The following is a 24,193-nucleotide window of genomic DNA, read 5'->3' on the forward strand; positions in this document are numbered from 1 at the left end:
GCCTGTGATCAACAGTTCTGCTGGGTTGTTAGAGTCCACGATTAAATGCTCCAGTGACTCTGGGGTCCCATGACATGATGAAAAGTTTCACAGCATTCAGTAATGAGGAGACTATTACACTAGTTGTTATGCATTGTGTTGGATGGCCACGTCAGAGGATGACGGCATGTCATAAATCTTTAGAACAAAAGGAAGCAGCATCACTCTGAAGGCATGGAGGAGGAATTAATGGGGTATATTAAAGATGAGAGTCGCACACTCGTAAACAGAGATCAGTGCTGATAGTGACATCAGCCGTGTTCGTCTTCCCGGCATAAGATCAGTTTGTTTCTGCTGTTTCTTTTTTTTGTTTTACAAAGACAATTGTGAACCAGAATCAAAATTAGAATCAAAAAATGATTTATTGCCAAGTAAGTAACACTTACAAGTCTATGTTTAAACAAGTCTAGTTACCGCTCTAATTGGACACCTTGATGTTTACACAAACTCATTTAGCCCCTATCTGCTTTGATGCAGATTTCAAAACTTGCATGGTGATATGAACACTGCTAATGAGTTCACGTTAAACTAACATTTGACTGTAACCTCATTTGTGTTCAAACTTGAGATTCTCCAAAGGGGCAATGGTTAAAGGTGTGTTGTAAGCTGCTGACATGATGTCTGTGGCTGCAAGGATGCAAGTTATTGGGCTCACAGTGCCTCCCATTGGTGACTGCTACAAAGTGCATGTGGCGTTGATGCCGTTTTACCCCAAAATGTGTTAAAGTTCATTCAAACTTAACACAGACATACACTAAAAAGTATTAAATGACGCACTTAGGTGCTTCTAATTTCCCGCTTTAGTGAGCATAAAAGTTTTTGTCGATTCTGGGTTTGCCGCTATATGATCTTTACTGAATTCCTTTATTGACACACTACTGGGAACCTGTAACTGCAGAGATGACGCTAAATTGAAAAAACAAAAGCTCAAAAAAATGTCTTATTGACCCTATACTTTGTTGTGATTGCAGGAGCAGGAGCTCAGTCTCAGTAAGATGAAGAAACTGTTAGTAAATTATGAACAGAGCGAGATAACAGACATCTGTCACTACCCGGAGTGAGCTGCTGGTTCTGAACCTCAAATGGCACTGAGCAGAAGAAAACACAGTTCTTGTACTTGATGAGTCTCAGTCTTTTCAGCATGCGATATGTATTCAATCGTTCTTTGAGCATTATTAGCTTTGGTGTTTAGGGGAGGCAGCATCGAGACAGGGGAGGCAGACAGGATAAACAAAGGCTGCCATAGGGTTGAACCTGACACTCTAGAGACAGTAACACACAGTCCTTGTTACCTCCTCTTTGAGGAGCTAATGCATAAAGCATCTACAGCGTCCACCTCATACTGTACATTAAAGGTGTGACAAGAAGCCATTGTGCAAATATCAAATTATATCTTCTGAACTTTCTGACCAAAGTGGCTCACACTAAGGCAACCAGAGGGAGGTGAAGCAGCTACCTACAATACACTTCCACAAGCTGACCTCTAACCCACACTATAGTGCAGTAAATGATACTGCTTGCACAGTTCATATATAGTGTATGATATTTTGTAACTCATTAATGTGAAAATACTACACATATAGATATTTCAACATCTTATATCTAATACATTGATGTTAAACACTTGTTTTGTTATTTAACATACTGTATAAGTCATTACATGTTTGAATTTGCTGCCCTTATACTATTACTTTTATGTTACACATCTTTACTGGAACCCAGATTAATCTCATAATATAAACAACATGTTAAATAAGTGGGGTTTGTAAGCACTCATTTGCTCTTTTCTTTCTTTAAATACATTTGTCCTTTGATGCATCTTGTTACTGTGTGTTGCTGCAATGCACAAAATGACCCCCTGGTGTCATTTAATTCAGTCAAAGTGTGTAAATTGGGAAAGCCAGGGATGAAAGTAACTCAATGCAGAATTATCACATTAAAATCAAATAAGAAACGACCCAAGATGATGTAATTCACAGTGTTTAACATTAGTCTACTCAAAGAATGTTGATCCAATTTTGCTCTTGGGAGGGCAAAAGTGATGTCTTGTTTGTGTGTGTCTTTGGCCTGTAGAGATTTTGACAAGAATCCAACTGGTTGTGTAACCTACAAATGAAGCACACAGGACTAAACAAGAGCACCTAATTGAAAAAGTACGGTTAAAGTTAAATCAATCCCTGGTTCAGATCCAGCTGCTGGCCTATGTTGCTTGTCATCGCCCATATCTTTCCTCTCATTTCTTTGTCAGCTATCTGCTGTCCACTATCGATCTAGAAAACACTAGAAAACAAAGTGGTGTCTGATGCTTGATGTGAGTTCCACACAAAGTGGGAACTGCTCCCTCCGTCAACCTCATCTCATTTTTTTTTTCTTCCTCTCTCTTTCGTTTTTGTTTTGTTGGTAATGGCAGTATGTGGGTGGTGTGGGTGGGATGGGATTCATTTTCAAACAAGAAAAAAAGAAATCAAGACACTATAACCAAATGATTAGATCTGTATTGTTTTGCCTTTCTTGAATAAAAACATGGTTTAAAAAAAAAAAAGAAAACAAATTGGTGAGAGTTGTGGTTTGTTCATGCTCCTATACGTTGGACCTGGTTAGACCATGTCAATCTTGTGTGAGAAGGCTGGAGCTTTGTGAGCAAGTTGTCCATTAATTGTAGAGTTGATGGTTTAATCCCCAGCTCCTCCTGGCCACATGGCAAAGTATTCCTGAGCAAGACACTGAACCCCAAATTGAAGTGTCTGCTAAATGAGTGTCTCTGTTAGAGCTCCACTGGTGGAAAACCATGCACACATAAAAAAAAATGTATCCATGTCATTTTACATTTTATTTTATTAGAGAAGGTAATACCAGAGCATAAATAGCAAACATAAATCTTTATATTTCTGGGACTATAGGTCAATTCTGTATGCCAGTGCCATGGAGTAAAATGAACTTCCACCTGTAATTAAGCTGGAGTCAAACCATTTCATGTCTAAGACAAAAGTTTAACACTGACTGGTGGATTCTGGTGGAAACAGAATGCAGATAACTTAGTGCATCAAATTTACCTTTGTCTTGTAATTTTTGACTTTTAAAACTTGATTTGTGTGTGCTTTATTTTGTTATCTTGTCCCGGAGGACCCTAAAACTAAAGCAGCATAATGGAATTCAGCCATCATTCTTTTAATATACTGTACCTGTAGCCTACTCGTTTTCACGGTGGTGTGTGTAATTGTCTTCTGTAAGAAGGTGTAATTTAGACTCTTAACTGTCTGAAAATGTGATAGTTATAATTCATCTTATTATATTTATTAGTTCAGTTAGAGTACACCTGACTGTGAAAACATCAGGGACGATAATGGGGGAAATTGATTTTTTTCTGTTAATAATAATAGGCCTAAATAAAAGCAACACAATGTTGCCATGGATTTCTCTGCTTGATTCCCTACAATTTAGCCTTGTGTAAGCTTAGTAAGTGTACTTTAAAAGTAAACCTATTACACTAACAGTTGTATTACTATAATACTGTAATAAATGAATTATAATTATATAATTTTTAATTTATAATCAAATGCCAGTACTGGTCTGGCTCCTGGAGTTCGGTGAATCGCTCGCCGATATCATTGATGATGATCCCAGGAATGGTAGTCGAGCGCAGATCAGAACAGAGGTTATAGCAGATGGAATATGGCTCTCTCCAGAGGTTTGAGATGCTGTCAAAGGGTTTTCTCCTGGATACCTGTTCTTATTATAACCTCAGTAGTGTTGTGGTCATACTACGCCTACGTCTTTGAGCTATGTCTTTGTAAGTATGAGAAACTGAGTCCGCTTGTTGTGATTTTTACAATTTAACTGGAGACATCGAAGACTGCCGCACAGCAGTGTTGACACAAATAACGTTAACGTTACATACAGAGCTAGCACAGTAGGCGGAAGTGGGTTAGGGTGTGTGCTCTTAGTTGGTTAACGTGAAATGTAGCTCTTTTTTTTTTAAGTTTGGTCATTTTTTAATTCCTCATTGCCACTAAGAGGTTAGTGTTAACTGTGTTCATACAAAGTATGGCTATTGTTGCGCCTCCTAGCTAAAAGCTGTCAATCTGGCTAGTCGTGTTAGCCTGTTCCTTTTTTAAATAATCAAACTAGTGTTAATGGTAACAGTTAGCTACAATGTTGCTAGTCTCTGCTACCCGGCTTGTGTTTATGCCATATTCTTGTTTTTACAGTTACACTTACCAACGCTCTGGAAAAAGGTGAGTTACCCACACATTGGTGTGCTACAAGCAGTGTGCGCTACACATTAAGTTCATTGTATGTTGTTTTATAAACTATTGTGCCTATGTTTTGTGCTTTCAGTGGCCTATCTACTAGTATTTCATGTTTGCTTTGTGATGTTCACATGGACCTACTCGAAGTCAATATTTACTCCTCCTGCATCACCATGCAAAAAGGTATCCTGAACTATTAAACATGGACATCATGTTATTGATTTGTTGTACCATATATAAAGTCTGTAATATAAAACAAATTGGGTGTTGATCATGATGCATGCTTGTTGCTCTAGTTCCAGCTGTCATACTCAGACAAGCAAAGATACGAGATGGAAGAGAGGCCAGATGCTCAAAAACAAATCCTGGTTGAAATTGCAAAGAAACTGCCCATCTTTAGTCGAGCTCAATCTGGAGGTAAATTGTCCTGTCAAGTCATTTTATATTTTTACTCTGCAATGATATGATTTCATATGGAGTTATTAACATATTTGCAATATCCGAAAACAACAGGAGTAACAAGGCAGGTACAGAAGTAGGCTAGTACCATTAACTTTGTGTGTGCACCTGAGCATCCCCATCCAGAGTAATCAGCCAATGCATCTCCTTCATTAGTGCTGATGGCTAATACTAAGTTCTAAGCTACAGGAAGTAAGTGAAGGGTAAGCTCAGCTCAAATGACGCTATTCAACTGGCCATCCCGTTGTCTCTAGCTATCAGGTTCTGCGACCGCTGCCAGGTACTGAAGCCTGACCGCTGTCACCACTGCTCGGTTTGTGAAACGTAAGTCACTCTTTCCTCCTCAATCCATTTATCTAGAGAGATTGCCCTTGGCAAGGAGATATTTGTTGGCCTTGGACTGTTGTAATAATTAGAAGGTGTTGCTTTGTTGGCACACTATCTCTCAGAGAGAATATTCTAATGTACAATCAGAGCAGAAATTTACCGAAAGGAATCAGAATGCTGTTAGAAGACATGTAAAGAAGGTTGTGTTAAAAGTTGGGGTTTTATAACGGTTATAATGTGTTTACTGCTTTGACATAGCTGCCATACTGTTAAAACGATATGCAGAAACAAAATCTGTTTTTCTTTTAAAGATGTGTCTTGAAGATGGACCATCACTGTCCCTGGTAAGTAGTCATTTAGCCTGCATTTCTCTGTTTGGAGGAATTTATGCATACATTTTGCTCTGACACCTGCATTTCTTTTTTTTTAGGGTAAACAACTGTGTGGGCTTTTCCAACTACAAGTTTTTCCTGCTTTTCCTCTCCTACTCCATGCTGTACTGTGTATTCATTGCAGCAACAGTCTTTCAGTATTTCCTCAAATTCTGGGTGGTGAGTGTCATTAGTTTAAATAATCACTCATGCTCAACATCATCAATGGTGTCATATGAAGACGTTTTAGTTGCACAACATAGTCAGCACTATTGCAATTCTACAAGAACAGAACTAAGCCCAGTGTCATGAGTCCTACTGCCCACCATTTTCTCAAGTTTCTCGTTCTCCTTTTTCTCTCTCCCAGGGGGACTTGCCAAATGGGCCCGCAAAGTTCCATGTCCTCTTCCTCATGTTTGTGGCGCTCATGTTCTTCGTCAGTCTCATGTTCCTCTTTGGCTACCACTGTTGGTTGGTGGCCAAGAACCGATCCACTTTAGGTGAGGATTTACATATTTAACGGAGAACCATTTAGATTTTTCTCATGAAGCTGCTCTCTTATTATGTGGAGAATTGAAAACATATTCAGGTTGTTTTTCCTTTTCTAGAGGCCTTTTCAGCTCCAGTTTTTGTCAGTGGACCAGACAGAAATGGCTTCAATGTCGGCATACTCAGAAACCTACAGCAGGTATTTGGAGAGGATCGGAGGCTGTGGTTCATCCCTGTTTTCACAAGGTGAGTGTGTTGTCAAGAGACCGCAAGTTAAGATGCATAATAAGCTGGTTCTTCTCCTCCTCTTGCTCATTTTTCATTGGTGCTGCTCATTTTGCGTTTGTAATACTGACCCAGAGAACAACAATACCATACAACAGAAATGTAACAGTAATTTAAATAGTCAATAATATAATAAATATGGATAGTTGATATGAACAATATAAAGTTGACTGCAGGATACAGAGTTGTTTTACATGTAGCAGCGTTGGAGCTAATGAAAGAAATGTAGAATGAGGGATTGGATCAGTGGCTGGGAAGAGGTAATGGCCATGGTTCCTTAACTACCTTCCATCTTCTTTTGTGCACTGTACACGTCAGCCAAGGGAATGGCCACTACTTCCCCTTGAAGAATCGGAGTTCTGAATCCCACAACCCCTTATTAGCTAATGAGGACATGTGGGAGGAGTCAGATGATGGCTCTGAGGAGGGAAGCTTGGGTGAGTCGCTTTAATTTCATCATATGTATACTTCCACATGTTCTTTGTAGTTCCTAGAATACAAACTGCTTTTCAATATCTTAAAACTGGAATCAGTAACTTTCTGCGTTGTGTGTAAGTTTAAAAATGAGGCTGCATTTGCAACAACGTCACTTGTTACAAGTCTCAATAGCCGAGTCTGAAGAGTGTGTCCTCTGTAAATTAGAGGTCCTCTGTAAATTAGAGGTTAGACCCACTTTTTAGATTTTTTTAGTGTTTCACAAACTAACACCTTATCCAAGAAGTATGGATTTCAAACTCTTGATAAACTACTATGGGTTGTATTGGTACAACCAAAATTAATTTGAATATGTGCTCTGAATTTGTTTTTATTGTTTTTGTCTTGCCTCTCAGTGCCTCTATACTGTGGTTGTATTTGCAAGCAAAAGCCTCCCCTAACTACCACAATGTTAACATGATGTGAAAGCTTTCTTAAAAAGAGTTTAACGTTAAGGTGCAAATGTTAACGAGTCTCTTGAGCTGCCTAATGTCCCACCATAAGCACCAAAATCTTAATAGCATAACTAGTCCTGCTAATGAGGTTATTAAGCTACAGTACATAATGCATTACCAAACCAAAATAGTTGCACTTGTCTTAGCGTTATTATTATTACAACAATGATGCCTTAGGTGTTAGCAAAATGTTTCTAATCTTCAGTAGCATATTAAAATAGAATTATTTCACCATTACACACACTTTGCAGGAAAAAGGTTCAGAGATGTGAGCTTCACAGTGACACAAACAAATAAACAAATGCATTTGTGTTCAAATTCAGTAATCTGGAGACCAGTCTCCCGCTGCACAACAGTTTGCTGTGTTTAGATTCCAACCATACTATTCTGCTACCACCTAGTGGTCATATGCAACATAATAACTATTGTCTGAGCTGAATCAGTTACAACAAACGCAGTGTTACAACAAATAATGCAAAGTGACATTTTTTTTTCTTTCTTTGATTCCAGTTGAGGACCAAGACCCATCTGTTACCATTGAGATGGAAGAATAGTAACCAAATGTAAGGACAATCTACACTGGTACAGAGGATGTAGATTAATATCGCACACACTGTGTACCACAAACGCAAATGCTTTCCAAATCATGTGGATGTTCAGACACTCTGAAAGAAAATTCTGAATGGGGCCAAACGTGTGGATTAAAACCTACAATTAGAATGACGTTGGATTGTCATTGCCACTTTTACCCGTGTGTTTTACATAATGATGAATAGAGGAACTCAACGGACAACTAGTAGCATCACCTTTGCTCATGGACAACAGTATGAGCTTGATTTAGAAAAAACTTGTCAAATGTTACCTTGTGTGTGTGTGTATGTATATATGTGTATATATATATATATATATATATATATATATATATATATATATATATATATATATTTCATCTTAAGGCACTGGCCTCATTGGGAAGCTTCTGTCTGGCATTGTACTACTTATATGCCTCTGTTTTATTGTTGGGCTGCGAGTTTACAGTGTTGAACCTTTCAGAGCTTGGTCTGTGCAAAGTGGTATCTAAATTTACACCCATAATGCTCCAGAGGTCTCTTGTAGTGATTCACTTGTCTGGCCTCTACCAGTTTGGGTCTTGCAACATATTAACATAATATTTAACTTTTTTCAATGAACATATGCATATTATAATACCCAACTTAACCTCCGCCTTATTAGTAATATATTTATTCTTGTGTTCTGGGAGTGGATTTCTCCTAAGAATGTATCCAGCCCCCTGCTTATGAATAGACCGTGCCATCATTTTGGGCACCAATTTATGAAAGAGCCTCTCATATTATGTTTTAATAGAGTACTTCAGCATTACTATTGAGTTAAAATGCCATTAGTAATGTCTAATCAGACTGGTGACAGTAATAAAAACACAACTAGTATATTTGTTGTTTTGGTTCAAAATGAATGCTGAAATCTCAACCAGAGTATTATGGCAAACTTAATATAATGTTTATTCTTTTTCAGTGGAGTCATTTCCTGAATATACTGCATATCATAACTTTAATGTTAGCCACATTGCTGTGTGCAGTGAAAAGTTGGATTGTAAAGTCTGGGATGAGCATTAAAAAAAAAAAAAGATGATTACAATCTTGTTTTTTACTATATCAGCCATCCCTAGCCTAGCAGCATGATACCACTTCTGTGTAGATGCAAAGTAAAAGGAAAGTGAAGTAACATTAGCTTTCATCATAGGCACACAATCATTCACAGGAGAGGACAAAGGTTGTTCTATGTCTGTTTTCACTTTTGATTTTAAACATGCAGATAACTGTACATATATATAATGACTGATCCTCATCCACTGGTTGGTAGAGGTCAGCGATCTTCTGCAATATGCTGTTCTAAAACATTTTCTACCTGTGTTTATGTATTTGGACATTTTTAATACCAATGAAACTTATTGTGACGGTTTTATTTCTGGACTTGTGTATTTAGCCAATATACTTAGTTATGAAAACTGCTTCTGTAATTGAGGACACCAATTTAGTTAGTATGAGTACAAAATTAGGCCTTTATCAAACCTTGATGCTGTTTGATCTTGACACTTTAACTTGCTTCATCTGTTTTTCTACCATGTTGGGAAAGCCAAATCAAATGCTGCTCATGTCTGAGAAATACATAACATACATAAGTAATTTATTAGTTCAAACTGTCTTTTTTTTTTTTTTTTTTTTTTAAATCCAAGGTATGATTCAGTGTTTGGAAGCATGTTTAAAACGTCAGGAAAAATGTGGATGTTGAGTGTTTCGTGTAGTCTGGTGTCTATTTATTGTTATAATCGTCATCTTTTTTCCTGTGTATTGAGTTTACTGATTCATAACTGCTGCAGTGAGTGTCTGTATATTTTGCTCCATCAAGTGATACTGAAAATAAACTATCAAAGCAATGTGCTTTTATCAAATAGTAGGATTATTATAACAGTTTTGTTTGATATAGAGTTCAATATTGCTCGAGCACATACAGTATGGTCCCTTTTGAGTTGTCTTTGGAGTATGTTATGTGGTGCTTCCCTTTTTTAACACCACCACCAAAAGTACTGATACTGTTTGCTGTTCTGTCTGTTAACAAATATAAATTATTTATTTTCCATCAGTTGTAACATGCAAAATAAAGTGGAAGAGTGGAACTCTTTATATGGTTCAGTGCTGTTTTCTTTCTTTTGCACAAGTATACACAGCAACAACAAAAAAAAAAATACAAAATGATTAATCTGATCAATTGTATCAGTTTAGGACAGTTTAGGGTGATTAGGTAGCAGTATTTGGCACAACAAGGAGAACATGAGACATTTAAATTAACAAGACATGAATACTCAAAACAATTTGCAGGTCATGTTCCTCCGGTTGTCCTTGGTTTAGTCAGTGCCAAAGTACCTCTGTCCAAAATGTGTCGGAGCTACTGGATGGACCTCCGTGGTCAAGATGGTGATATCGGGGAACTCCTGGATTATAGATTTGGCTCCTAGGAGAAAAGTAAAAAACTATTACACTTTGGATGAAGTGTTTAAAGGCATCCAAAGATATCCATCATCTTCACTGCTGCTGTTAGCAATTAGCAAAAATAAGGGTCGAAAGCAACCTGAGAAACTAAAAGGTAAAATTAGACTTATTTGCCATGCCATTAATTTGTCCCCAGAGGATGAATCCTGACTTTGGGGATCCCATTGACTTTTCATTTAATGCTGCACTGCATTGCCAATCGTTTTCAACTTGCCCAACACAGAAGTTCTTGACAGGGCACCTAAAAAAACAAAAACAAAAAAAACTAGCAACCAAATTCCTGTCAGCCTCAGTTGAACTATGCTGAGCCTCACTACTGTTGAAGCTGACCGAGTACAATTAAAACAAAGAAAAAATTAGTTGGCCCACAGCTGGCAGTATAGCGCACACATGCACGCACACACGTACAAAAGGTTGATGCCTATTTTAAGCCTTTTGGCAGATGCAGAACACAGATTTGCATTTAGTGTTATGGACTAAACATAAATTCATATTTATTTAAAGTATAAATGACATTACTCGTAATGGACAGTGTTCACACACTAACATAGTCCTCTCAACATGTTGCCCTTAGTGTTAACATGACCTTCAGATTCCAATATTGAATGTGTTAAAGTGGAAATTTTGGCTCAATGACGGCACTAGAAGAAAGGTTAAAAAAACAAAACAAATTCTTTTCTGGAAAACCATGAATATCCACATTAAATGTTATGGCAATCTGGCTAGTAGTTGATGAAGAGAAAAGGACTGTTATAAGACAAATTTACCCCATACATTCCAGTATTACGTTTAAATCTTTGAATTCAAAATATTTTCCAGGACAAACCTATTTCTGGTCCAATTTAAGCAGTGTCACTGAACAGCATTGTGGTTGCCAGCAGTGTATTGTATGAAGACAACGCTACATCAGCAACAGGAGTGGAGAGGTGATTGGAGAATAAAGTGTATGATCTGGTGATGAGCTGCAGTTGCGGTGAACTGGCTGTGGTGGTTTACCGTGAGGCGTGGAGAACAGGCTGAGGAGGATAATATGTCTGGGCTGGACTCCGTGCTCTATCAGCACCCTCACCGCCTCAATCACAGTGTTCCCGGTACCTGTAGACACAGACCATTTAAGGTTTGAAATTTGTCTCACATTTAAATGTTTAAAATGTCACTTTATTTACAGAAAAGAAAATGTGTTAATTTAAAACTTGGTTAGTAATGCAACATAATTTTGTATTTATTTAAAAAGGGCTATAATTTGACTATTTGCATAAGGTTAACATCTGAAAAAGGTACTGAGCTGTGTGCTGATCGTTCGCATGTATCAGTGTAAGCATATGTTCCATCATACATTCAAACTGGCTTGGTCCCCATCATATTTTTCTTTCAAAAAACACGAGCAGAAAAATGCTCCTTTGTGACATTGGGAAACCAGGGCTATTAAGATACTATTTTTGTTGGCCCTCATTATGCTACTCAGCAGCTTGGTGGCTATCTCCCAGGCAGTGTATAATTTCCCCTATGAGAGCTATAATTATCAGAACAGTGCAAATGGGCCGGTATGATGTGGAAATGCAGACTTGACGCTGAAGGTCAACTCAAGGGAGTTTTCTCAAAATGAATAAATACATAAAACCTTTTTTTACACTTGCACAAAAATGGACATCTCTTGACATTTGCATGCTACTGAGGGCGGTAAACCGGAGCCATCAGGAAGATAAACTGTTCTCAGCCCTGTGTTACTTACTAAGGATGGGGTACATGAGCAGCACTTTTCTTCTGTACACATCTGGAGGGAACTTGGCATAGTAGACCTTGGCTTTCTGTGTCTCCTCATCACTCTGGATGAGGATCTTGCCAATGCGGATGGAGCGGCAGCAGTCCCGCAGACCCTGCTCCATGGCCTCACCTGTGGGGGAACACACAGAACACGTTGTGTTGCGTTGTATAATTACATTAACATCCACAGAACACACCGGACTCACCATAGAAATAGAGAAGTATTAAAAAGGTACAGTAGCCTGGATATGCCAATCTGAAGAACAAATGTGCTAACATTTTCTGGGATGCTGTTGTGTCACTGAAAAATAGAACAGCTTTGTATACTGACACATTGATAAGCCTCAACCCACGAGGACATGTGTCAAGATGCCACTGTTGTGTTGACTAGACAGGAAATGTGTTTTGACTTGCGTCCTACACTGCCGATGTGTGTTGCCTTTAAGAAGTAGTTTATGAGCTACACTATGTGTCCAACAGGCCTACATTTCACATTTTCTGCCCGAACATTACTGTCATAAAAGGATAATATAGGGTTTGCAAAAACTGCTTTGGGTTTTGCATTTCACAGCGATAAGACTCTCATTAAATTTGACGAAGAAAGAAAGTGAGAGCCGCTGACTGCCATGCCTTCAGAGAACATGTTCGGCAAAGTACAGAATGGCCCCATGTAACATGGTTCTATTGTATTATTTAGTATTAAAATGATCAGTCAATTTCTTTGAGAGAAAAGTACTGACTGCTGATAAAAAAGCGAATGATCCAGAGCACACAATAGCTTGACCTGATGAATATGTGCTGAACAGACTGTCCAGCACAAGGGCACAGTTGGCACAAATCACATATGCATGGAAGACGTGACACATGCCCTTACAAAAGGAGTTCCACTAATTTGGTAGATGTGCTATGGCAGGTTTAACTTACCACTCCTCATTATGCTGACTCCACAGTTGCCTCTTTCAAACTTGACACCTTCATACTTGTACCCTGAGGGGCAAAATGAGTAGGAACATTCACAAATATAGCTTCTCTGAACAAGTCCACTATACATGCTGGATGTAAAACATTGGATGGGAGCACTGCATTTATTTTGGCATTTTGTCATTATAATCTCTAAACTCTTAAATGGATCTTAAATGTTGGAATTAAGATTGTGTGACCAACCTTTGAACCTAAATGTTGACTTGGTTATAATAGAAAGAGACCCTCACCTGTTGGGGTGGTCACAGTGCACTCCGAGTACGGGAGCTGATTCAAACCCTCTTCAACTACTAGTCGGATCTATCGTTGGAGAAAGAAAAAGCTTACAGTTTGTAGCTTGTAAACATGCACGTACAGTAATGTTAAGTCACAATCTTACCAATCGATCAGCACAAAACACAAAGTCTCCTCTGCTGGTTGTCCTGAAAATGTTAATATAAACATTTGATTAGATGCTTCAGAATGTACTTTTCAATAGGAATGCACGAAACCCACTTTTTCCTTTCCAGTTATGATACATAAATGTATGTATGGTATTGGCTGATACTAGGCACTGACCCTACATCAGTGTCCTCTTTCAATTTAATAAACTTGACCTCACAGTGTGGAAGTGATTAGGATCATTCCTCTACATGTAAGGTAAAATGAGGCTGTAGCTACACAAAACTTCTTAACAATAAGTGGAGATGTTCATTCACTAATATTCTTTTGATGCTTCTGCAAAATGTTGGCAAGACAGTTGAATTGAAGAGGTCAAATTGGACCAGTCACATACTGTACTTCTATCATCAATACCAATGTTTTATTAGGTCAGCATCAGTTCTTGATACACTACTTTACACAAACCAGCAGACATATATATTATTCAAAATTAGGACCAGAAGATATATAGTTTATGGCACTAGACTGTAGGATTCCAGTTATGATACAGCTTGAATGTTGCCTTTTCCTATAATTAAAGGCTGCTTAAATATTAAGTGCAATAAGATATTCTATGTGAGAACCTAACGTTTTGAAATTAAATTAGAGTTATTGAGTCATACAGCATATTATAATACTATGCACTACAACCATCAGATTTGTTGTGGTCTGTATTTCAAGATAGGAGAGTAGGGACTCACTTGTCTCTGATTATGGTCTGTAATTCACGGATCTGGTCATTCAGAGGGAGCAGTTTAAGCTGAGGTCCCAGGTTATCTTGGCCATGTTGTATGGTGGCATCAGTTGGTTCAGAGTCTGACAGCACTGCAGGCACATTACTGCTGTTGCTGCTGCTGCTGCTGTTGTTGTTGTTGTTTGCAAATCGTACTTGCTTCATTGGATGCTCCTGGCCAGTGTTGACATTGTTCAGTTGCTGATTGTGGCATGGCATCCTGAGTGCGAGATCAAGGGGTTTCTCTTAAAATTATGCTAAAGCCGGACAGCGTTTCTTGACCAAGTGATGCAGTTTAACCACTGTCTGACAAAGACAACGTGTCCTTCCTTTAGCTTCGACTGCTGTTTTGAAGTGAAATTTTCCGAGTCACGCAGCTAACGTCACCGCATACAGACTGCCCATTAGGACCACATTCACAAACCTTTAGATACTCAATCGCGTCGTGTTAAAAACAAAGTAGCAGCTGATATTTCTTCAAAAATGTAGCTAGTGTTAAGTAAAGCTATTTGCATGCTAAGATTTAGCTAACACTGACAGCGTTGGTGAAGACAGGATATGACGTATCCGGCGTGTTGACCGCCTTCCTCATTCGGCAACATGGCGCCGATGATGCTAACGTTGAAATCCGGCTTTCACTTTCAAAGACGAAAATTAGCGCTTCTCCTTCGACAAACGAGCTCATATCACATTTGGAATAAAACTCGCCCTGAAAACGGGACGGAACATAAACGCCAAAGTAACGTTACATATCTGGTGAGTGAGGAGTCTGCTGACTGGAAAGGACACTGTGGTTTTGGTGCGACAGTCACCACGCAAGGGCAGAGATCAAAAGTGTTTAACTTTCAGGGAAGTTAGCTAGATTATATGATTTGTTCAGTTTGTTTGCAAGATGTCATTTAAATATACTGTTAGTCAATTAGCTGCTAACTTAACGTTGAACGACAGCTAGCTAACTAGCGTTAACTAATTAGCTAGCTAACCTAATATTAACTAGTTGCGTTATCCATGTTAACATTGGCGTTATTGAACACCATGGTGAATGGTTAACGTCACAATAGGGTCTGCACCTTGTCCTTTAGATTTGACCGTATGCTAAGTGAACAGATTATAGCACAGTTCACAGTCAGCTTGAAACTGTCACTATTTACCAAGCTATGGTGTAGCATGTCAGTGGTCTGTCACGCGTTGTAAGTGCCGACTGTCAAGAGTCAGTACATGTTAGATAAGACTGTATGTTTGTGCCGCCCGGGGGGGCTAAGGTTACTGTCATCAACTTTGTTTGACAACTTTACTTTTCAATATAAGTCAGCTTGCTAAAACTGATGCAGTCTGAACAGCCCTATCATAATGTCCTACCTTCATCAAGGTTAACATAATAACATAACCTATGGTTAACATAATGTTACGTTTTTTGTTACTAACCATTTACTACTAACTATTGGTTTATCTTTATGATATACTTATGGTGAACTTAATAAACTGACTGTAACTAAATTAGATCAGTAGCATTTATGATGTAAGGTTACAAACGAATCACACATTTACAATTTAATGTATGAAATACATCTGTTTGTATGACATTGGCAAGTACCTATAAGTACCTATATACAATTGCTGTCTACCAAATTATGCTTTTCTCAAATAAGTTGTGTGTACAGTATTTGTTTACATAATGTGCTAGGTCATTATAGATAAGAGGATGTGTTGCAATGGTAGTGTCCTCAAGGAGATAAAAGTACCTAAAGGGACCACCCCACTCATATCACCAATACAAATATGTCTTTATACATGTAGTTCCAACACAGGGTTAGTGTAAACTCAGTATGCCTATTTTAAACCACCCACTATATATATATATATAGAAAGGGAAAGGGAAGTTTGGGGTCCCCTGCTGGAGCTGCTCCCCCCGCGACCCGACACCGGATAAGCGGACGAAGATGGATGGATGGATGGATATATATATATATATATATATATATATATATATATATATATATATATATATATATATATATATATATATATACCTTTTATTTTGTTGTTCCTCATGTTTGTATGGTGTAAAACATCCATAAAAATGAATCGGTAGAAATTAGAAACATCAGTTAAATAAGACTCCTATGTTTTCATACGTTTCAGCTGAGTTCCCCTCCACACCTACGAACAGCAACATGGACTACAAACAGGGTTGAAAACAATCGTCGGATTTTGGAGGCAGTAAAAGTAAGTATGTTTAAGAAATAATTGTGAATCATGTCTGTTATCAAAATCCAAAAGTATTATAACAACGCATGATGTTTCCACAGCATTTGCAGATTACAGACAAAAGAACATGTTGGCATGGCAATGCAGGAGGAAAGCTGAATGCAGATCCCAAAAATGTGGTGAGTAAAGTACCTTCTTTTAGTCTTTGATCATTGGATCTTCTTTGTGCTGCTATCTTTAACGATCCCCTAAACAAAGAGCACATGTGAATTGAAAATAATGCAGTGAACTTGGGCTGCAGCTAATTCATATTTTCAGTATTGATTCATCTTAGGGCTGTCAATCGATTAACATATTTAATCGTGATTAATCGCAATCGTCCACAGTTAACATGCAATTAATTGTAAATTAATCACGCTCTTTTTATCTGTTCTAATTGTACTTTAAAAGGGATTTTTTTATATATATATATATATATATATATATATATATATATATATATATATATATATATATATATATATATATATATATAAAGTTTGTAATGCTCTTATCAAAATGGGAGCAGACAAATATGCTTGCTTTATGCAAATGTTGATTATTATTGCAACAATCCAAAACTGACAAATACTGTCTAGAATATTCTCCAGAATAATTGTAACGTTAGCCTGACAAGCCAGACCCACATCAAGATGTTGGGTCTGGGAACACACCGTTGGCAGGGCTCAATCCGAGGGGCGGGATAAATGGTTGTCTTTCAAATTCCTCTGCACCCAATAGGATAGTGCTACAACCTACCAGAACAACGGCAGTTGATAGATTAAACTTTTGCCGTATCCAGTCGGCAAAACTCCAACACATCTTCCTTTTTTAAGAATGACTTCAGTGCTGCTGTTTAATCTTTTCTTAAAGAAAAGCTTAACTCCAAGTTTTCCAGAGTCGAGGCCAAAGCCGATTCGAAAGACCACTGTTCGCCAGCAGCCGCAGCCGCCATCTTCTTTCTTTTCAAGTACCATGGAATTCACGCAGAACCGTCGCACTTACTACTTGTTTTCTGGAGTTTGCACCTTCAGAGTTGAAAGCACTTAATTGGAAGTCGCTTTGGATGAAAGCGTCAGCTAAATGACATGTAATGTAATAATAACTCTGCCATCATTATGTTAAGCCCGCCCACCGACACTATACACAATGTGATTGGCCTGACTAGAGTTTGGTTTTTCCAGCTCGCAAGCCAACAGAGAGTTGCTAGACGACGTTGGCTGCAAATTACATTTGCTGCTGCTAGGGTGCATCTAGATTTCTAGTCTACTGTAACGCTACTGTTACTGTATGCTCAAAAAATATGCTAGAAGCATAAAATGCCAAACTCAAGTCCATCAAACAACAGCAGATTCTTTCAGCCATGTGGGGTGGCTTTTTGTGCCAATGAAGTAGTCTAAGATTTCTACGGCTGATATAGTTAGATATGTATTAAGGTATTTTAATAAAAAATGACAGGTTTGAAATACACCATAATTTCTCCCTTTTTATACCCTTTCAAACTCGATACAAAAGTATTCCTCACTCACATGACAACTGATAACGGTCTAATTCCTGGGGTCAATTTCTTCTTAAAATTCGTTTGTGGGCCAGGAACATTTCCAAAAAATCCATGTGTAATTGATTAATGGACTGTTTTTTTAAGCACTACAGTGGGAATCTCTTTCTCTTCACATGATCAGTGAAATTGTCATCCCAGATATACATGGATTTTACCCAGACCTTATTATTATTATTATTTTTTTAACTATTTAAAATATAATTAACAGTATTTTCTCGAGTCCTCTATTTTGGTCTACAATATGAAAGAGTTAAAATCTGAAAGCTGGGTCCGACTTTAACTATTTGTATAAATAAAAAAAGAAAGAAGCTATAATCAAGTTAAGCTAACAGGCTTAACTTGATTAAATTAAATTAAACCCAGGTGATTTAAGTTAATATACATTACCTGGTCTCTCCTCCCCTATATAGTAAAGGGACTTTACAAGTGTATTCAACTGTTAATGTTACTCCTCTCTTTTCAGTGTCCCGCACTGCTTCATTGTATATGATTAAAGGCAGGTGTTGGGCACAATTTCACTGTAATTTGCTTGGAGGCTCTGCCATACAGCAGCACTGTAACATGGTGCCACCATATTGAGTGGATTAGAGGAATTACTGCATATTCTTTGGCCCGTGCAGAGTCCCTGTGGCAGGTGTGTGGTGGAGTGTTTGTAAACAGCCATGTTGGCACCAGTGGGCTCTCAAACTCAGCTGGGATGACAGCCCAGGTGTCTCCTGGGACTTGTAGTGTCAGACTGGACCCCCAGGTCCACCTGGAGACTCTGCTGTTGTTGCTGCTCTCAGGTCTCCCAAAAGACTCCCATTGACATTTGATGTTCTGTGCGTCTGCCCAGACAGCCATCTTGAGTTTTTTTTGATTGTCACACTGAAATCAAAATGCAAGCTAGTTGCCAATATTGGCAAACATAAGGTAGGTCTGAAAGTTGACATTGTAGTATAGTAATTTAAATACTATTTTGCTTTGTATCTTACAGGACATGCATGTTTTATCAGACTAATGGTATTCGGATCTAAGAAGAGGCATTTTGTTTGTTTTCTTCAACACAGCTGAACGAGGTGAATTCATCCCAGATCCTGTCTGCAATGCTGTCTTATGTGTGGCCAAAGAATAGACCAGACCTGCGGGCCCGTGTTGCCATCTCTCTGGGCCTGCTCGCTGGAGCCAAGGTGATTAATTACTATTTTACTTATTTTTGTTGTTGTTGTCATATAAAGCTAATTTGATTTGTTTGAACTCACTGTTGTTTATACTAGGGATGGGTATTCGATTCAATTTTCTTAGTCGATTGTTGGGAGAATTAACGATCGACTATCGATTAATCATTCAAAATTTATTTAACTTTTTATAAATTAAAAATGTAATAAATACAAAAATACAGCGTGTTTTTCCTCGATGAGATCTTTATTATCTCCACTGCTTCTCCCAGTTCAACCAGTTTCGCATTAGCAGCCAGTCTCTGTGTTTGTGTAAGAAAGCCCAGGTGCTTGTGACGAGGGTCCAGCATTGATGAGATCATGGGGTCAAATGACACAAGCTCACCAGTTGTACATCGCAGCTCCTCCGTTCTAACGCTGACTTGATCCTAGGTTGAGACTGAGAGCAGGATGCATCGCCACCGACATTAACCAGGATCGGATGCACTTTGTTTAATTGGTACGTCATTTGAGTCTTGGCCATGTTGTACTTATACACGGCATCACAGTGTTTGCAGTGAACTAAGTCGTTTTTTAAATCCAAATGGTCCCACGCCACACTTCGCCGTGACCTCTTCATTATTACTTTTGAAATCAAAACAGAAACTTGCAGGTAACTGAGTATGGAGTCAAATATTGCCCCCGGGTGGTAAAATGTTTAATTGCTGCCACACAGTGAAATTCATTTCATTGCTTCAAGACTCACACTACGCAACGCAACCAGCATTAGTTTAATCGATAACAAATTAACGTGATCGACGAAATTCTTAATGATCAATTATCGATCGTCGATTAATCATGCCCATCCCTAGTTAATACATATCGCACAACTGAAGATATTTTTATTGGATGTCCAGTTGTAACTTTAAAGGAAGAGGCTTCTGTCCCTTTTTCATATTTATCCTTGATGTCTTACTTCTGCTTTCTGTTTGGTTGATTTTTTCCACCCTGCAGTAAAACTTTCTAACAATACTTAATGCTCTTCCTGATTACATTAGGACCCGTTTTTTCTCAGATACAACTTGGTCAAGCTGAAAGACTGAAGCAATATAAAAAGCTTGTTGATTCACAGGTTTGGCTTAAATTCTCTCTTCTCTTTATTAAAAGTACATCATAATATTTGATTAGTGTTTGATTGAGAATATATTAATAGAAAAAAAGACTAAGACAAGAGAAAAAAGCAAATACTGTAGCTCACTACATGATCCAAATACTAATTTAAAGCTATAGTGTACAACAATTTTATATTAATTAATGTCCATTACATTCAAGCCATTGCCAAATGAGTTAATGCAAAGCTAAGCTTATCAAAGCCGATTAGCTCCACAAAACTCTTTGTATTTAGTTAGTTATTAGTTATTAGTATTATTAGTCTATTAGTCTATAGTCTATTGTAAGTCTATAACAGGGAACTTTAAATATAGTTCGAAAAAATTTCCATGGAAAGTTTCCGGAAATTTACTGGAAAATTTCCACCCCTTTGCAACCCTAGTTATATTCAGTGCTTAATTTGTAAATTAGGAGTTCATGGAACATAGAAAGGGTGCTGTTCTGATGGGTCACGGGGAGAGAAAAAGTTCTGGAACACTGGTTTGTAGAAACAGCTATTTACACCGGTTTTCTCTCTCTCTCTCTCTCTCTCTCTCTCTCTCTCTCTCGTTGTTATTGATGAGGGGGGGGGGGGGGGGGGGTCCACGAACACCAACCTGATTATTCTGGGGAGTCCCGACTCAACCACTGCTTTAATACACAGGAACATATATTGCTTACATCTGACTGTGTCTATGCCACTGACTACACTGATGCTTTTGACAGTGTTACAGGTAGAAAACAAACTGATGTGGACTCACCCCTGCGTGAAATGATTGCAGACAGTGCTGCCTTTAGCTAAGTTACTAGCTTTGTGGTAACTTAAATTACATCCTCCAACCTTCATTCATTATCCATTTCCACAGTTTTAGAGTCTGTCTTGCATGCTCATTTTAATTTGTCCCTATTTTGCAAGAAAGTGCAAAAGTGATGCATAATTGAGAATTGGAAATGTTTCCTTTTAGTAGAAGGAAAGGTAAAAGAAAAAGGCATAGTGATGCAGTGAAACAGCACATCCCTTTTCAAAGCGAAACATTGAAAGAGTGAAGTGGCAATACAAGGTTGCCGCTGACGTCAATTAATCCCACAAGATTGTGGTGTCAGAGATCAATCTTTTAAGTTCATACCTTCTCTGAAACAAGTGTAAGGAATCAAAACAGGATGCCAGTGCTCAACCAAGAAGTTTGAGTAGGCATAACACATTTCTCACATTTCTCACTAACTCATGTTTTAGGAGAAGGCTGCAGCAACACTCTGGTGTAGTGAAAACCTGGTTCACTACTTGTTCAGGCAAAAATGTCTGGTTTTATTTGTCAGTGGCTTTGTAGTTTTCACACTGCTGCTGGAAGACATGATTGCTATATATGAAAAGTAGGGCCCAGCTGATATGGGCTTTTTTGGGCCAATATCGAATTTAGATGGGGAAAGATTTTAGAACTGGAATAAAAATAGACCTTTTCTTTGTTGATTTTGCACTGATATGACAAAGGTCCTCAGAAAGCTGCTGTCCCAAACAAATAACTTTATTAAAGAATATTTAATGTTATTAGACATTATACATACAATACATCGACCAAGAACGAATAAAGAACTTAAAATTAATTAAACATCATGTTCAGCTTCAGTCAATTACAGATACAAATTGTTCGACTCGCGCTTCAGTAAGATGCTCTGAAGTTGCTGGGAGTTGGCTGCTCACACAGCATTGCATTCATGAGCTACAGTATTTATGTTGGTGGAAAACCCTAGAGGGGGAAAAGCAAACAGACATTTGTAGTAAAAAAAAAAAAAAAACTGTTAGTGCTTCACTCTTCTGCAGTTATACAGTTTAAGACTACATATAACACAATTTTGAATACTTAATTGTTTTTTGACATAAGGAATAGTGGATGGTATATACGTTTGAGGTATCGAGTAGTCACACCAGGACATGAATTAGGCGTCTGGTCTTCCAGGATTTGTAAGTTTACCTCTATTTTTACAACTTCGCCGTTTCTAACTCAAGAAAAACCAGAATTTCACACATGCTGGTTTCTGAACTGCTGTAGGGTCTGTTGACTCTTTCATCATGGCTTTACAAACTGCTTACGTCAGCTTGTTCTTGAGAAGGTTGATCATTTTGAAAATTGCATCAATGATGTTGTAAGTAAGTGTAAGACTCTTTTATGGTACAGTGTAATATCATTTTAGTAAAGGATGATGCCAAAGCACAGCAATATAATGCATTGCATTGGTCTAATTTGTTCAAATATTTGTAATCAGAAATGCCTTCTTATGTCTCTGCTTTGACCACCAGTTACACAAGCACACCATTGGTTGTGACACTGTGTAAAGAACCTGTGTAAAACTAAAAACTGTGCTTTTGCAATAACTAAAATAATGAATAATAAGCATCAATCAGTGCATAATGTATTTCCTTCTCCTTTGTTGATGGTCTCTAATTTACAACCAGGAAAACAATCACAAATTCACAGCTCCTGAATAAGCATCTACTGCTGCCGCTCAGCATGTCTAAGTGTGTTTGGGCTCAGGAGGAAAGAACACACACATGCAATCCAGTCTCCTCCTCCTATTTTCCTGCTTGGCGGAGTTAGCCTCGTTTTCTGCAGTTTGTCTGTTTGAACTGAAGCCACCAGCAGAGTGGAGACAATTTTTAAATCAACTGAATAATTACGTGGTTACAGTGCATCACACCTCTGCACTCCAGAATATCAGTGACATTTTCATTTCAAATAACCGATTATATAGAAGCTTCTGTTTTGGTTGGCCTCAAATGTGTGTGTGTGTGTGTGTGTGTGTGTGTGTGTGTGTGTGTGTGTGTGTGTGTGTGTGTGTGTGTGTGTGTGTGTGTGTGTGTGTGTGTGTGTGTGTGTGTGTGTGTGTGTGTGTGTGTGTGTGTGTGTGTGTGTGTGTGTGTGTGTGTGTGTGTGTGTGTGTGTGTGTGTGTGAGTGTGTGACTATAAGCCTTTGCTAATTCTTCATAGCCTGAAGCCACTACTTGATACTATATATCTTAACAATCTATTGTGAGATGACATATCGCCATGTACAGATTGACATGGTGTTGATTTAATCTCCAGTTGGCTCTTAATGGATTAGAGCAAGAGCACACCCAACCTTATCATGTATTAGTGGTAAAATTGTGTATGTGTTTTGGCCCCTTGATAATAATCCCAGGCTATTTTTGTGTCATTTTCTGTTGTCTTGGTAGCAAATATATTGTTTTTACCTTGAAGGGCTCAGAAGACTTCTATTGTCTGAGTATAATACCCAAGTGTATGAAGCAAAAACCCTGGGGATGTAGCTTTTGCAGTATTAATGGTGCATTATTAGGTGTGATTTTACATTAGCAGGGTCAACAGGGGTTTATTTTTTTATACTGTTTTTTTATGTAATTGCTTTTACTTTTCTTTTAGGAGTAAAGGAAAAAAGACAAAAAGCCCTACCCTGTGGTAGAGGTTTAAATGAAATGGGTTTCAAATGAAAATATTTTGCTGTTCTCTTGCTGTCTTAATGTGCAGCAGAGGAAGCACCAGCTACCTCACCAGCACAACCAGTCAAGAAGAATACACACTCACACAGCATACTATACCATACATTATGTGCATGCATATCCGTAATTGCACCTGAATGGGTAATATTGGATTTACTGCCTAACAATAGTGGAAATCCATCTTTCTAAGCACATGGGGTACATACACACACACACACACACTATAGAGCACTAGTAAAATGTCACAGGACTACATTGAGCATATGTCTTCTTTCTCCTCCTCTCTTAATGTTTCCTCCTTCTCTGCCTTTCCAGATAACCAATGTGACGGTGCCCTTCATGTTTAAGTATGCAGTGGACGAGCTTAACCAGATGTCGGGACACATGCTGAACCTGAATGACGCGCCAAGCACTGTGGCTACCATGGCAACGGCCATGCTGATTGCCTGTGAGTCCCAGACTTGTATTGCACTAGCAGGTGCCGCGCTCATC

The 24,193-nt window shown here is 38.3% G+C and overlaps 3 protein-coding genes across 4 annotated transcripts in view; 2 read left to right on the top strand and 1 right to left on the bottom strand.

The window, feature by feature from the left end:
- The first annotated feature begins 3,661 nt into the window (after positions 1-3,661).
- Positions 3,662-7,919, top strand: zdhhc15b (zDHHC palmitoyltransferase 15b). 2 transcript variants are annotated; one of them, XM_028589488.1, is made up of 11 exons: positions 3,662-3,829; positions 4,248-4,274; positions 4,378-4,472; positions 4,586-4,706; positions 5,003-5,072; positions 5,387-5,419; positions 5,506-5,626; positions 5,814-5,946; positions 6,055-6,181; positions 6,539-6,657; positions 7,660-7,919. In XM_028589488.1, the coding sequence occupies exons 1-11, from the start codon at positions 3,712-3,714 to the stop codon at positions 7,701-7,703; spliced, it is 1,008 nt and encodes a 335-aa protein (XP_028445289.1). In that variant the 5' UTR covers positions 3,662-3,711; the 3' UTR covers positions 7,704-7,919. The 2 variants fall into 2 exon arrangements, with proteins under 2 accessions (XP_028445289.1, XP_028445290.1); XM_028589489.1 differs by lacking the exon at positions 3,662-3,829 and adding an exon at positions 3,845-4,055.
- A 1,856-nt stretch (positions 7,920-9,775) lies between these two features.
- On the bottom strand, positions 9,776-14,730 carry uprt (uracil phosphoribosyltransferase (FUR1) homolog (S. cerevisiae)). The gene is made up of 7 exons (XM_028588664.1): positions 14,084-14,730; positions 13,342-13,384; positions 13,193-13,262; positions 12,906-12,968; positions 11,950-12,111; positions 11,214-11,312; positions 9,776-10,179 (listed from the first exon to the last, which is right to left on the bottom strand). The coding sequence occupies exons 1-7, from the start codon at positions 14,332-14,334 to the stop codon at positions 10,073-10,075; spliced, it is 795 nt and encodes a 264-aa protein (XP_028444465.1). The 5' UTR covers positions 14,335-14,730; the 3' UTR covers positions 9,776-10,072.
- The window catches only part of abcb7 (ATP-binding cassette, sub-family B (MDR/TAP), member 7), a 28,589-nt gene continuing 19,062 nt past the window's right edge, over positions 14,667-24,193 (top strand). Inside the window, exons 1-5 of the mRNA XM_028588663.1 lie at positions 14,667-14,871; positions 16,258-16,341; positions 16,425-16,502; positions 18,973-19,092; positions 24,017-24,149. Coding sequence (XP_028444464.1) covers positions 14,716-14,871; positions 16,258-16,341; positions 16,425-16,502; positions 18,973-19,092; positions 24,017-24,149 — 571 coding nt within the window. The 5' untranslated portion in view covers positions 14,667-14,715. The remainder of the gene's footprint in view (positions 14,872-16,257; positions 16,342-16,424; positions 16,503-18,972; positions 19,093-24,016; positions 24,150-24,193) is intronic.

The sequence above is a fragment of the Perca flavescens genome, chromosome 10, assembly GCF_004354835.1.
Source record: "Perca flavescens isolate YP-PL-M2 chromosome 10, PFLA_1.0, whole genome shotgun sequence".
NCBI classification, from domain to species: domain Eukaryota; kingdom Metazoa; phylum Chordata; class Actinopteri; order Perciformes; family Percidae; genus Perca; species Perca flavescens.

Coding starts and splice junctions, on each gene's coding strand:
- uprt (XM_028588664.1), bottom strand. CDS start 14,334: ATGCCATGCCACAATCAGCAACTGAACAATGTCAACACTGGCCAGGAG. Junction 12,112..12,905: donor AGTCAGCATAATGAGGAGTG/GTAAGTTAAACC, acceptor GTTCCCCCACAG/GTGAGGCCATGGAGCAGGGT. Junction 11,313..11,949: donor GCTCATGTACCCCATCCTTA/GTAAGTAACACA, acceptor CTGTGTCTACAG/GTACCGGGAACACTGTGATT.
- zdhhc15b (XM_028589488.1), top strand. CDS start 3,712: ATGGCTCTCTCCAGAGGTTTGAGATGCTGTCAAAGGGTTTTCTCCTGG. Junction 4,275..4,377: donor TACCAACGCTCTGGAAAAAG/GTGAGTTACCCA, acceptor TTGTGCTTTCAG/TGGCCTATCTACTAGTATTT. Junction 6,658..7,659: donor CTCTGAGGAGGGAAGCTTGG/GTGAGTCGCTTT, acceptor CTTTGATTCCAG/TTGAGGACCAAGACCCATCT.